Source organism: Cuculus canorus, chromosome 19 (assembly GCF_017976375.1).
Source record: "Cuculus canorus isolate bCucCan1 chromosome 19, bCucCan1.pri, whole genome shotgun sequence".
Classification (NCBI taxonomy): domain Eukaryota; kingdom Metazoa; phylum Chordata; class Aves; order Cuculiformes; family Cuculidae; genus Cuculus; species Cuculus canorus.
The window spans coordinates 5,829,734-5,845,534 of record NC_071419.1 but is presented as its reverse complement, the minus strand read 5'-3'; the positions used below and the strand labels follow the sequence as shown (position 1 = coordinate 5,845,534).

At 41.3% G+C, this 15,801-nt stretch overlaps 1 protein-coding gene across 18 annotated transcripts in view; it reads right to left on the bottom strand.

Annotated features, from left to right (window-relative positions):
• The window catches only part of FNBP1 (formin binding protein 1), a 97,880-nt gene that overhangs the window by 44,274 nt on the left and 37,805 nt on the right, over positions 1–15,801 (bottom strand). For all 18 annotated transcript variants that reach the window (XM_054083842.1, XM_054083843.1, XM_054083849.1 and 15 more), the window contains exons 4-6: positions 13,712–13,859; positions 1,629–1,691; positions 687–791 (exon numbers count right to left, since the gene is read on the bottom strand). In XM_054083842.1, the coding sequence (XP_053939817.1) occupies positions 687–791; positions 1,629–1,691; positions 13,712–13,859 (316 nt within the window). The remainder of the gene's footprint in view (positions 1–686; positions 792–1,628; positions 1,692–13,711; positions 13,860–15,801) is intronic.

The window sequence follows — 15,801 nt, the reverse complement described above, 5'->3', positions numbered from 1 at the left end:
CAGTTTTAAATCAAATTATAGACAGAAAATATTTCAAGACGGATGTGCTGAAATAGAAATGTATACTTAAAATTAAGCACAAAAGCTTCACTGAATGTGAAAGATGTACAAAAGCCTCGAATGACTCCACACTAGACAGCAACTGAGAAATAAAAATACAAGTTTTGTGCCATCTGTGACAAGCACAGATTTCAGGATTCTGCATAACATAAAAGCTGTCCTGCTGCAAACAGAGTCATGAACAACAATCCCGGTAATACTTCATTGCAACCAAGGACATTGGGACACCTTCCAAGTGTTGCTCAGAAGGCAGGAAGTTTGTTGGTCGCTCTGTGATCCAGGCAGAACTGGCGTGTGGTAACAGCAGGAACCCGTCAGGGAGCTCTCACAGGCTTGACTGTCACAAAATCTGAGGTGTTGGTTAAAAGTGATTTTGCATAAACTCATTTAGAGCCATGTAAGCTACATTAAACTCAGATACTGCCTTACTGAAGAAAAACTGACTGTATCCGTTTAGAATTTCTATGCACATATAGGTCTCTAGAGGGATCTCCCTATTTGTAATTAACCTATGGACTGACTTAAGTGAGGTATTAAGCCTCAGAGGCTTTATCCTACCAGCAGGATTGAGGTACTAAACCCGTCACATCCATGTTTACCAACAGCCGACCCACCCTCTGGTTTACCTTTTCAACATCTGCTTTTGTAACATTGATGTCAGCATCCATTTTCTCAAAATACTGCTGTGCTCGGTCAGCTTCTTTGCAATCCCGTTCAAACCGCCTTTTACTCTGAAAAAGAAAAATAGAAGCCTTCATTATGGAAAAGAAAAACTATATGAAAACCTACCTCAAATCAATACCTGCCCCTAAACTGATCCGCTGTAAAAACCGTCAGGTTTTAGGTCTCCCTGGTTTACATTGGAATACATTTCCATACCAAAGAACTTCAAAAAACAAAGTTACCAGAAGCACACTCCTGGTTCCATTCTTTGGGCTGCTTGATTCTACCAGCATCACTAGTAATTCAATGTTTTTCCCTGCTAGCATCTCTTCTCTTGTAGACAAAATCATTCCCTTCTCAACACTTAACTCTTTCATTGCTATAATGCACAACAAAGGAGTTGCTATGATTCGTACATTTGCAAGTAGAACTTCTGGTTAGTGATGTCCCTGTTCTTTATTCTCTCCTGTGCTTCCAGTCTCACTTTTCATTCATCACATGAATAAATATCCCAATGTATTTACTTTTAGGAAACAGCACCTTACTCAAGAGATGGCCCCATTCCATTTAATCACGCCGCATGAAACTATTCAGCTTACAATGGAATATCTGAATAGGACCCTTTGGGACTCTGCATTTCCAGCAACATTTATCACACTTTTCAAGTCATATCAAATGAAATGCTACTCATGATAGACACAGATCCCACAGAAAGCCAAATGAACTCTTAAAATAGACTTTTCCATGTCTATCAGAGTATTTAAGACAGCGGAGCTTTAAAAATCCTGTTTCTACAGCTTCTATCTATACACCCATTCTTTTTCCAAATACAATGTTTGGAATAATCTCTATGAAAACAGTATAAAAATTACTTAAACATCACATCTGAGGAAATTTTGACTTACTGCTTCAAGCTGTTTCCAGCAAGTTTCAAGATGCTGTTGTGCCTTTCTGCCATCATGGAAGTGCTGTTTAGAAAAAGAAAAGAGGAGAAGAAAACATTTTGAACAACAAAAGAACAAACAGCCAATTATGCTCAAGGAGTTCCAGAAAAAAACCCAGATATTATTCTGTCAGCTGTGTTCTATAGTGCGGCTAAATTGAGCAGGTGGAAGATGACTGTCTGATGTCTCAGCAGGCTGCAGATGTATTTTTGCATCAATTATAGTGGTTAGTTAGACTAAGGCTAATTAATCCCTTTAGCAATTCTACCTTGTATTGTTCGCTGTATCTCATAATTATTGGTTTCCCATACTACGAAATCTGAAGCACTTTTATCCGAAGAGTATTTCTTTGGGTACTGACTGAACACTAGCTCTAAATTACAATTTCTCTCTACATGGAATTTACCGAGACGCCCTTGATTAGCACATTCTAACAACTCATGTTTGTCCTGACTTTTATTCAGACTCAATATAAAACCCTCTTCTTCCTGATTCCTGGCTGTGTGCAAGGCCAGCTGTTCGTTTCTCCTGAGAGGTTTTCAGTTCTTTGGGTGCCCACAGAACCCCTCTCCCACACGCTGGAGTGTGACAGAGACGGGTGCTGGTCTGTCCAACCAACTGACAAGCGACAGGACAAGAAGAAAAAGCCTCGAGTTGCACCAGAGGCAGTTTAGCGTGGATATTAGGAAAAAATTCTTTATTGCAAGAGTGGGAAAGCACTGGAACAAGCTGCCCAGGGAAATGAGAAGTCTCCATCCCTGGAGATGTTTTAAGAAGTGTGTAGATGTGGCACTTCGGCACAGTTTAGTCGGCAGGGTGGTGTTGTGCTGACAGTTGGACTGGATGAGCTTAGAGGTCTTTTTGAACCTTAATGATTCTATGATTCAGGACGTTCTGTTCAAATACATACAGCAAACTTGAAAAGTACAGGTCTGCTATTACCAGATAGTCCCACTGCAGCTCACTAGAATTCCTGCATTCTCTGGACCGCACGTAACCAGACATTAGATAGATTTTAAGCAACACGATATCAACCGTCTGCTAGGGTAGAAAAGCTCCAACTTCAGAACAGTAGCCTGCCCCAAGCTGCAGAAGTTAGAAAAAGCGTGCCTGCGAGCACTTTATAATTGGCAGCCATTTGGTTTCCTGCATCTTCCGCTAAAGCAACTGGTATTTTCCCATCAGAAGCCAGTTTGTGGAGCAAACATGCCAGTGCCATTCCCTAATTGCTCTCCTGGCTCCACCAGACACACTAGTAAAAAAGCTCCAAGACCGCACTCCTCCGTCACGCCATGGCCAATGGAATTGTATTGCCTTATAAATCACAATAACCTTCAACTTGTCTACCACGCTATCCTGAGTGGTCTGGACACTATTCCCTGCAGTTCCAGATGCTTGCTGCTAAGGATGCTCACCTATAGTTGAACCCATGGCACTGTTTAACCTTCTCAAAGCATTTATCTCTGCAGAAAAACTCCCGAAGCAGAGAGGAACAATGCCAGTAACACTTTTAACTCCTGGGCACGTGCTGTGTTCAGCTCCAGCTCTGCTCCTGCCTACTGAGAACAGTGAGCATGGAAGGGAGCGCAACCAACAGCCGGACACTGCTGGGGCTGCACGGGGACCCCTTGTGCCATCGAGTCTGATGGAACATAGGCAGTTCAGACCTCTGCCCACCACACTGGGCTCCTCCAAAAACTCAGTCACCGCATTATGACATTAAAAAAATACCCAAACGTAACTGTAAAACTGCTGGGGCAGAGGAAAAGGCTCCAAGTTGATCTCAGTTCCTTCTGTAGATTCCCATTTCCCTTCAACTCTGAGTGTGACAGATGCTGCATCTTCTTTGCCAGGGGGCTTTGAAACACTCCTCATTTCAGGCTTGCTTTCATAATTAAAAGTTAAGAAAAACAGGCCCAAGAAGCAACTGTAATGTAACACTACATTTTTCAACATTTTGCTAATGAGCATGAAATATGTGAAAATCTTTAACCGTGAAGCTGCGAGGAAAACGTCTTGGCTGTCTTCACACTGCACTTCCAGCCCGCACCAGCTTTTGTTTGTGTGCTTCCCTCTCCAGGTCTCAAACTTTGCGGGAGTGCAGGAAGGGACTTCATTTGGGAACAGCTGGCCTGCGTGAAACCTAAGACTGTCAATGATCCATAAACCTCAGGAAAACAAGATGCTGGGTTAACAGAACAGAACACAACTGTATGTAAAGGATGAACTGGGAATCAAAAGCAGATCAGATACAAAGACTACCCTGAGCTCGCATTTTAAACCACTTTGTAGTTAAATGATATAACTTGAATTTTGCACCAGCCATCCCTATTATTTCCAAATTTTCCCTCTCTATAAAACAAGCTCTCCAAGCTGCTGCAAGGACAGAGAGAACCTCTATGCCTGGGCAATACGGCTGCATCTTGTTCAGCTTTTGCTATTTCTGAGAAGCTCTTCTACAGAAATGCAGCACTGAGGTGTAAAACAGGCATTACCGAGTACTATTAAACAGTGAAACAGAGGAACTGTTGTAGAGTGACAGTTTGATAAATACAGAAGTATCACATATTGGAGATTTTACTGCAATATTGCTTTTTTTTTTAGTTCAACCACTTTCTAAATATATTTATAACTCCCAATTCTCATTCTGTTATCCCATATATATCCTTGTTATGAGAGATAAAGCCACACATGATAAGAGATGTAATATGTACCAAGAGAACTTCTGCTTTTGCAAATCTTGTGCCCTCAAGGGATTTCTGCCTTTGAAAAACTCATCTATGTATAAAGCATCGAAGTGGTACCTTCCAACAATCCGTAATTCTTCTCTATCCTCATTTTATAGCTATGAAAATAGAGACAGTAAAGTTAAGTGAGGTGCTCAAAGTCATACAGGAAGCCTCCCATTTCCTCAAAGCCCATACTAGCTTCAGCTTCCGCAAACTCATTTCCTTTACTTGAAAAATCTTCTTTAACAGCAAATGCCTTTTTAGCTCCGCTCCCCAAATTTAACAAAAATAACCTTAAGATCAGCTCTTCCTTGATAAGGTTTCAAGATACAGCTTCAAATTTAAAGAAAATCGTTCTTCTAATCAAATGAAATAACTGGTTATTCTACACCTGATGAGTCAGCAACGGGAACATGACAAATGATTTAGCAAGTCATATGGAAAACCACCGTTGTTAATGAATCACACGCACTGCAGCAGCACACAGGGATGATTTTACAATAGTTGATACCATCTATTATTTTTTTTCCTCAAACTAAATGCCTGAACTAGTGCATCCTAATGAGAATTTCTATTTAACAAATTCAGATTATGAGCAAGAGAGTGAATTAATGATTTACACTTCAAATGTGCCAGTGAGATACCTGCAGAAGTGGTGCTGGTTATTCACATGCCGTGACTTCCTTCACGCTTTTCAGCCGTATCCACAGCATTCAAAGCACAGAACAAGAACATAGTCAAGTGAAAGTTTTGCTTTCATTAGCGGTCTTTACTCAAACTCCCTAAATCACCTTTTAATTTATAATTTGGAGTCTTAGGTTAACAATCACCACAGCAACTTGAAGATTTCCCTGAAAAATATCTTATCCAAGCACCTGACCTGCTAAATAGCCTAAAACACAGCAGCACTGCCCAAATCGTACTGGCCACGTGGCCACGACTGTCCTTTCTCCTGTTTTAAACAGCCAGGATGCCGCAGGGTGCTCCCAATAATCCATAACTGGTCCTGTTTTGACTGGAGGTCTCCAGCCATGAACACACTCACAGCACAGGACACCTAAAACCTCAGTTATTGGGATCTCATGAGAGTTGTTAAGACTTTTCAGCACAGTATTGTTTATAAGAAGACTGTGGGTTAGATGAACTTTCTTAAAAGCGTCCATTGTACACTAAAAATTCCCAGTTCAAGGAATGCTCCACAGTAGTAAAGGAAGAAGAGTTCCAGGAAGAGCAGGAAATCCACATAAAGACATGCTGTACAGGTGAGTTTTCCCTTCTTAAATCCGGTCATAGCAGTGGACGCGCTCTCCTTATCACCCTGCTGACTGCGTTCCTAACAGATGGGCAGAAACTGTGGCTGCTGCGCAAGCAGAGACAGAACTCTCCTTGACTTCTGTCAGGCTCAGATTTCACCCGTGCCGATCAAAACACTGAGAGCAGGGAGTGAGCTACCTACAATAGAGTGCCTGTTACCGCCAGCACCAGCCCAATCCAGAGCAGTGGGATGTTTTTCCTTGGTATGGAAAGAAGACGCCTCCTGCCTTCTTGCTGACCCTTTGAGAGTAAGAGTGGAAAAGTAAGATGTAATGAAAAACTTCTTAGGAAGGACAATACAGTCCAGCAAATCTGATGAGGAATTCTTGATCGTTTTTAAATGAAAGCATTGCCTGAAACATGTAGACCACCAACATGGCAAAACGGCTGCTTACGTTGCGTCAAAACCTGACCATGGGGAACATTGTATTTAAGAAAGGCTGCAACCAGACATCCTTAATCTTCTTAAGGAAGTACTTATCAATTGATTACACGGTTAAATGGAAGCACACCTATATTAAACGCAGTTGGAAAAATTACCTCAGTTAATTTATATGCATAGGACATGGCTCATTTAACAACATCCTACTCAAGAATTTTCAAAAAATGTGGACAAGGCCACTTCATTTTTATTTTCTCTTTCCAAAACAGATAATATAACAATGAAAAAAGAGCTCCTTTTCACACCCATAACTGACACCCTCAGCTCAGTCAATACAAACAGTCCTAGCAACATAGTGCTCCCTTCTCCAACTGAAACTCATCTCCATGGCTGTTACAAGTGACTCCTAAAATAATTGCCAGTGGTTAAATCAGAAATATGATTTTTTCCACAGTTTTCTCAACTCAATTTGCAAAAAAACTTGCCAAATGTTCTTCTTTCCCTGGTTGCAGAGACAGGAAACAGTCTCCTCAGAATAAATCTTTTGTTTCCAAGAATAGCAACATGCCTTGAGGTCTTATCACTCTCATTTGTAATAAGAGTAACCCAAGACAGTCCTGTGTACGCTGACATGAAACACACAACTCTCTTCCTACACATTCAATGCTGCTGGGGATAATCCTGTTCTGCTTTGCAACCTTCCATGTGAATGTTATCCTTAACATATACCTGTCAACTCAATCAAACCTGAAATATGTTATATAAATATCTGTTTGAGGTTAGTTTGACTTGAACTGTCTCCTCCTGAAGTGGTGCATTCCAAAGGAAGTACAGCTCCAAAATCACTAAGACCAAAATGGCTCAGGGTTCACAGGCCAGATCAGCTGTGCAAGACAACCAGAAGCTATCGCTCATGTCTACTGGGAGACGTCGCAACAGAATGACAGCCAACAGCATAAACCTAAAAGACACCGAGGCAGTGATATTTACAGTAACTTGCTGTTAAGACCTCATTAACTGGGTATTGTAACTCAGAAATGAGTAACTTCTTCTCAAGCACAGACACAAGCAAGCATTGTGCTCCTCTCACAGCAGGACAGCACTGCGGTCCTACAGCTTAGCAGGACAAGTCCATGGGAGCAGAGCTGCAGGGATCCTGCAGAGCACTTTGCTGCACAAGCCAACCCCTTGAGTGGTCCTGCTGAACCATCTGGCTCCAAGGCAGCAGGCCAGGGGCTCCGGATTCAGTGAGCACACACACATCTGACAGGCTGGTTGCAGATCATATTCCCCACTCTCAAATCCATCCTTGGGGGCTGATCATGTCCTCAAAAGCCCAGCTGTCCTTTCCGAGAACAAACCTATGGGCTTTTCAAGGGAAGATACAACATTATTACTAGAAACTTAGGCATGAAGAAGAGCTTTGTGTTTTTAAGACGGAATAAAGAAGCAAACTGCTCTAGCTTCCACCTCTCTGAGTTGCCAGCCTTGTCACAAAGCTTCTCTTCCACTGATCCTCTCTCAAAGATTCTCTTTCTTCTCTCCATAGAGATGGTCTGTGAGTCCCATACAGCTCTTCCAGCGATAAGAAAAGTAGATGTACAAGTTAATGCCTCAACAGGCAAATTCTTATTTCTTTAAGTAGCTGCAATCTTTTAGTGTTTCCATGCAGCCTTCCTATATGTGGATACTCCCATATATATTAAGACCTGCATCAGATTCATAAAGAGTTAACTGAAATGCCAGCTAAACGTGCCCACATGAGTCACAAACCTCTAGCCTTGGGTAAGCAGCACTCACACACAGTTAAGGTATGTTCTACTACGGATTTATTGTTGCTCCTTGATTTTAAGCTGATTTTCACTGTCTGGGTAGAGCACAAAGGGAAAAACACATACATGGCTGATACTCGACCTCTCTCACCCTAAAGCGTTTCACAGTCATGTACTGAGCGATAGAAGGCATCTCTCATCTCATCCCTCTAAGAGGCTGTTGCTCTGCAGTGCAACATTCACAGAAAACATACCTACATTTGTTTGTAACCAGAACCATTCTGTTTCATGTAGTAAAGAGAAGAAAATAGATTTATTTGCATTATTATTTCATAGCGTAATGTACCCATTCAAAACTAGGAAGAACAGGATATTAAGTGCAGTGGTTTCAACTTTAAATCCAAAGTTCACATTAAACTTTTCAGCTATCTGGGATGTTATTGTTGTTATGGTGGTTGTTATTGTTATTATTATTATTATCCCCCACAAAAATGTTTTTGGAAATTTTTGTGATAAGCACTTGCTTTTTCCATCCCAGAACAGTCACTCACAGCATCACTTGATAACACATACAAATATGTAACACAATTTCACTAAATTTGTGCTAGAGTTTGGGAAAAATCAACAAACACGCAACGTGAATACATAGAATTTATAATGACCTTTACTAAACGATTTTCTGTGTTCTTTCATTTCTTACATAGCTACAACCTAACACTCCGCTGGTACAATTTAACTTAATGAAATACAGCTGAAATAACTTGTAGAAAAAGAGTCTGAATGTGTAGGATTGGATCTTCGTGCAGTGTATTTAACGAGCAGAACGACATCTCCCATAAATCACTAGAGTTTGCTTTATGTTCATAAATAGCTTCCACAGAGCTTCTACCTGGCAACATAATGATTTATTAATGTTTAATTTTTATATCCCTATACTTAGATTAAAACTAATTACTCCAAACTCTATCCACGGGGCAGTAAGTTGGAAGAGGGTTAGTCACAAGCGCTGGAGAAAACTTGGAAGCTCACAAACCCCAAATCTGAAGTACAGCAAATGACTTCGTTTCCTTGTCTCTCTTTTCCTCTTCCTACTACCCACTTGGTTGTTTGTCCTTTCTGGAAGGCAGCAATGCCTCTTTGTACCTCTGCAGCACAAAGCACAGCTGTGCTTCAAACACACGGAGACCTTGAGGCACATCCAAAATACAGCACGGAAAAATCCATTGTGCACTTGACAGGGTTGTATTCTGCCATCCTGTCTCACGCTCGCAGAGCGCATTGCACCATGAGAAATCCTGCTGAAAACCACAGGACTATTTGGAGAACAGGGCGCTATTCACAATCAATGAACACAGCAAAATTCCTCTAATTATTTACTTTTCATCAACACCTGGGAGTCAACAAGAAACAGCAAGTTCTCTGCTGCGCACCCCTGGATGAATACACACGGGGAGGGCATACATGCTCCACCGTGAAGAACCAGACCATTTTTGCCCGCACAGTACCCATAAGGATGCATTCATTCCCCAGTCCCCTCTATCCTGACACAAAATGGAACGTATTGACATCAGGAAAATTCTCTCCCAACCACAGAATCCCAGCGCTGCACCAGTTCAGTCTGCAGCAAAGCTTCTGGCTTGTACTTCACTTCCATGCCTGGTTTGGTTGTCCAGAGCCAGCTTATCCCCGAGGGGAGGCAGAGGTGGAGGTGAAAGCAGCAGCAGCAATCAGAGGGATAGTTCATGACTCCCAAAGTCATTTTTAGCAAAGCTGACATGAGCAACAGCTACAGAGAGCAGCTGCTGCCGGAGGAGACCGTGACTCAAATCCAGTTTGTGACCACAGAGATAAATCAGATTCGTCCCAGGAATTAGTTCTTGAATTTTTATCCAGACAAACTTCAGTATTGAGGGCTTTCCTCAGCCATAGTTGAGAGGATACCTAAACGAAGCTATTTCCTATTAAACTTCAATGAAAAACGGAAATTCTTAATGCTTGGGCTGCACTGGTGACTTTTTTCTTCAAAAGTCCTCTTCGTTATCACCGAAAAAGAGGGTAACAAAAAAGATCAGTGCCCAGGTGTTTGTGGGTTTTTTAATAGATCAAAGCATGCTGAGTAACTCGGCAGGCACAGCAATATCGAAAAGCAGATTCCCTCTCTAAGCAATCAAAATGCTGGTGATCTTTCTCTCATAAAGAGAATAACTGGTCTGCTTAGGAACCACTGTCACAGCCAGCACCTGCCACAACGGGTGGGAAAGAACAACTCTTGGAAGCATCACCAGCCTGGAAAAGTTTTACCAGTTAATGCTTGTGAAGTCCAAACACCCTTCCTGGTATCACTTCCTTCTCTTTTGTCACAAACAAGCAAGATTAAGACCTGATTCTGTAACACTGCAGGGCCCCCCACTCAAACTCAACACCTTCCACGGTGACCCCAGAGTAAGGTTTTGATGAAACTGAGGCTGCAGAAAGAACGACGGCAGAAGTAAAGTCTTTCTCTGAACCACCCTGAGAGGCAATCCCCAACCATGGCTTGGTGATGCTGGTCTTTTACAGTGAAGGGGAATTCAGTCACATGCGTCTGGCCTCGGTAACCTCAAGAGGAACGTTGGATGGGATATGACTTTCCCATGTAGCACAGAAGTGAAATTTCAGCTTTGAAGCAGCTAGCAAGATCCCAGCTGAAGATGAGAACTACACACAGGAGAGCACGGACACACTAAGACCAAGAAAATACAAGAAGAAGTTGAAGTGAGGAACTGTACTATAAAGAATTTCACTTCAGTAGACAGCTGGGAAGAACTGAAACAGCGCAAGGAGCACTCTGTGTGCGAAAAGCAGGCAGAGTGTATGCCCAACGTCAGTGAAACAACTTGTGTGGTACAGTGATGACATGAATAAGGGACATTCTAAGGAAGAGCAATGTGTAATATGATGAAGTTTAATGCAGTGATTTACTTTTGTTGCTAAAATTTCACAAAAAAAGTTTTTGCCTGATTTTTCTTACTGCTTTCTGATGATCAAGACCCCAACACGCAAAGCATGATCTGTAAAAACATAAAGGTAACCCAAAATTCTCCCGAGTCCCAAACAAGGCCAGAGAAAAGAGGTGGTTTCTGTCATCTGAACAAAAGTGCCAAACCACTGAATTTGCACATCATCCCACTTGTCCAACCTTTAGACTGCCCCGCCTGTTTCTACTTTGTTGCTTTGTCCCTTATTTTCATCACTGGCAGCTGTTTAATATGGAAAAACTTAACATAGGCAGCCATCCAGTACCCCTTACACGGTAGGCAAACAAATCCAACCCATATAAAGATTGCATGCCACATGAATTTTATCCAGCATAAAACCAGTGTACGGCTTTATATACTACCAGCTTCTGCTCCACTTACAGGCTTGAACTTTTCAAGTTAAAACAAGCATGACTTATTACTGTGTGATCCCCATCTTCTGCTGGTGTAATTCCACTTTAATCAAGAGTTAAATGAGCATGAAAACAGAGTAATGCAGGCATGCATCAGACTGTGTTTTTCAAGATCACCACCTTCATCCCCCACAACTCTATTAAATGCACAATTCCTACGGCATATTTAAGGAGGTTCCTTTGGAAACAGCAGCTTATCCCGTATATTTGTCCTGCTGTATGTGAGTTCAACTTTAACACATTTATCCTTATAACATCTGTATGCATTGTTTTCCACTTTCAGGTGGGAAATCACAACAAGAAGAACAAGGGAGCTTATCTGTCTCAGTCATACTGACATAACTGGAAATTTGTACCATTTAACAGGTATTTAGACACCTGAATGACTTAATTTAAATGATACAAGACACAGTGGATATGGGTCTCCCAATTCCTACATGTTGATTCCCTAGCTCCAGAAGCAATCATCTTTTCTTACAGCTTAAAGCAACTTAGTGGACTTGGTAATGTTAGGTTAATGGCCGGACTCTATGATCTGAAGGGTCTTTTCCAGTCTTAGATGATTCTATGAACTTGAAGCAGAACAGCTGACAACTTACCAAGCAGTCAGCATGAGAACTCTGCCAGCAGAATTTCTGGAAATACCAAGCCATTCATCATTTCGTATCAGGTTTCTCCAGTGCATCAGCCCTCTGATATTTACACAGCAACCACCTTCCCCTCCTGCAGATCCCAGAATGATTGATGCATTTGTGTTTTACAGTACAAAGTGAGAGAGAATGTATGAAAAACGCCCAAAGGCAGAAGCAATTCCCTTTTCAACACCATTTGGTGATAAATGTGAAATCTACAGTAATCAGACAAGGACTCATCATTCACATAGTTTACATTCGCGGTATAGAACAAAACAACCAACCATGACTGACAACTGTTATCTGTTAAAGGCTAGGAATTACCAGCAGCAGCAGGTAATACATTGTCAACTGGGTCTTTTGCTGCTCCCATGCTGTTATCACTCGACTAATATTAAAATAATGTTCCTGTCATTCAGCCACTGCTTACACGAGCCCTACTTACTGCAAAACCCTACAAACTAAACAAATAAGCAATACGGTTACTGCTCATGTTCTTTACGAGAAAGATAGCAAGTCCACTTTCATCATACTTAAAATATCTAATAAAGATTCAAATCAACTCACACACCCATAAAATTGAAATAGTATGTAAAAACATTAGAAGTGACAGAAAAATGCCACACTAGAATGCTTTTTTCTCACTTTGTTGAACAAAAGGTCACAGAAATGGCCGAGAAAACGTGTCTATCACAACTGAACGTAAAACATCCTTCCATGTTGCTGCCAAAATATTTTCTCCCTGAAAAATTACACATCATTCTGTGAATGATGCCTATATAAAGGGATGCCTATATTTTTAATTCCTCTGTTGACAGACTTACCATACTAATCCTATACTTAGGGCAAAAAGGTGATTTCCAGGACTCTGGTTCTGCAGAACATTTCAATACATTGTTAACACTTATTGGGACTATTTACAAACAGATTAAGTTTTGCTGGACTGAGCAAGAATACTATTGCACTTTCCATAATGGACCGACAGGTTGGAAATGAAATACAGTGCCTTGATGTTCCCTTGCCTTGTAGTACTTTGCTTTGTCATTTTATACCTGTGCTACAAGTGTTTGTAACAATACTTACCATCACTATTTTATGCCTACTCATCCCAGAGACAAAAGGATTCAAGGTAAGGAAGAAAAATCACATCTCAACTACATGCTTTTTTAGAGTGGTGACATGCAAATTAATCAGCTTTGAACATTCACTGTAGCAGGCACACAGGTTCCTAAACTACTAGCTAAAATAGAATACAAATATAAAGGTAGTAATTCTACCAGTCTTGAAGGATAACAGGTTGAAAACCAGATTCCTCACTGCCACAAAACAAGACAAACCCCATATTTTCCATTAGAATCCTTTTCTAGAAAGCTCTGTTGATCAAATCTGGCTGAGAAACAGCACAATGTGAACCAAGATCCTAATAATCTCTTCAATCAGCCTCAGTAATACAGTTTCTCTGTTTATTTCAGGCTTTACACAGTGCTGCTGGACTCTCCCCCTGAACAAGCTTCTGGCGAACAGAGCCTTAAGCACAGATGGGTTTCTGACCTTATTTAGCATGGATTCTCCTGAAGGCATTGCTGTCTGATTTTATAACATTTGATTCAAATGGTTCAGTGACTTGGCCACAGCACGTAACCCACTTTTTTACCCCTTGATTCATTAATAAATCTCATGTTTATTAACTGCAAATAAATTTTGCTTAACATTGAATTCCCCCCCACCACTAATTATCTGTCTTAAACAGCAGCTCATTGTGAGTAATAAAAAATAATCAATTACCGATTTCCTCTCTTGTTTCAGCTCCTGCACATAGCGTGTTAACTCTCCAGTGATAAGAGAGGTCATGTTCTCTGAAATGACCTCATGCTGTCCGGCATAGTCATTCATTTCATTTAAAGTGGCTAGGAAGGCTCTAGTTGACGTGTACCTGCAGAAAACAAAAACACAGTTTGCTTTTAGTCCCTTTTTTTTCAGAACAACGCACTGCACAGGGAGGCATTTAGAATTACTACATAAGACTGAACACAGAGTAGCACAGATCCACTTGCAGGAATTTCTCAAAAGGAAGCCTATCCCCCATGCTGATAGTTGTCTGATAAATTAATCTTGATTTAAAGATTTTTACATTGGCTCTTAAAATATCACAGTTTTGGCGCGCCAGGTTTTTTATCAGCACAGCTCTGGGACTTCACTATTCAAATCTCAATTCACCAAACACTTATAGTCACACTCTCAAGCCCCACAGTTCAGTGCACAGTCAATGTACCCTACCTGGCAGGATCCTGGCAAGGCAGTCAGCTTCTTAGCTAGCACAGTGCAGGAAGTAACACTTTTAATAGTGTAAATTGGATTTTGACCAGTTATAGCTTTACAAAGTTTCAAAAAGGCAGTGAGGTTACTAACCAGGTGCTCGTTGTCAACCCATATTTTTTCAGTACTTTCCACCGCAAGGTTTATTGTTTGTATAAAATGATCTCAAATACAACATTCCTTGTATTTTTAAAGGGAAGAAACAAACATCTGCGCACACAACGTCAAAACATCAGACTATGCCACTAGCATATTCAGCACAGAGCCAAGCGAGCTGCATTTAAAGCACCCCAGCTGGCTGTGCTGGTCAGCTGGAGAACAGCAGCTTTGAAGCACCATGCTTGTACATACTAGGAAAAAAAATACTTATATAAATGGTAGTGGTCTGTACCGATAACATCACCTCAGGCTAAAAAAAAACAAAGCAAAGAGGGAGAGATTTAGAGGAAATAAAGAGGGTACAAGACATCAGCTGAAAAACAGAAGGAAACTAAAGAAAAAAAGAGAATAAAAAATGTAGTCCGATACAAGCAGCCACATCCACAGAGAAGCTGTGGTTCCTCGAGAGAAAACTCAGTCACAAAAGACAGGCGATCAAGGCCACAGAAATACAGACTGACAAAGAGCTTGGAAATAGATCCTCTTCAGGCAGGCTGGGTCAAAGCAGTGTCTGAGGCACCCAAAGGTCACGTGGCAAATCCCCAGACATTATTCCGAGACAGGTGGAACCTACACCAAGGTGAACACTGTAGTTAAAAGGGCAAAGGATACGCAGGATCTCCTGTGCCACAACACATGAATCATTTAACTCCAATACCCTTTTCCAGCAAAGAAAGATGTGTCAAAAAAGGTTGTAGTAAACTCACAATACCCATTTATGGTATAACTACCCAAAGGCAGATTTATTCCTAATCCCGGGTACAGCTCCAAACAGCTGATGTGCTGGTAACATAAGCTCCCTGGCGTAAATATCAGGATCTCGGGAAACAATGGCATAAATAACTGAGTCCCAAACAATGTTACTAAAAATAAATTTAAAAGAAAATGGGAAGCTCCTCTCTCTCTTAACAAGGGCCACTAGAGTAGCTGTATACAGCAGCCTGGGGGTCTGATCCAAAAATCTAAACTCACATCCAGTTAAATTAATCTACAGTCCAACTGTGTAAAATACAATTGGACTCATATCCAAACTCTCCTGAAATGTTTTAAATTTCAAGGTCAAGGGACCGAGTCTGCTGCTGGGCTCTCCAGCTGCAGAGAAGCCCCTGGCATTACAGGGCTGCAGGTCAGATCATCGCCAATGCATCAAGCTGATGCATTACAAAACACTGACATGGAGAAACCTCAGAGTCCGAGTGCTCCAAGGAAAACGTTCTCGCAGTGGCTTACAGCCTGTCTGCTGCAAAGCTCCTCTTCTAGATAGTTCTCTTTAACATCTTTAATCTCATCAAGGGCAGAAACGTTCTTAATGACATATGGTCTTACTATCACCTTTATCCACGTCCACAGCACCACTCAGGGACGGAGCTGTCTGCACAATATGTAAACACCACGTTAGT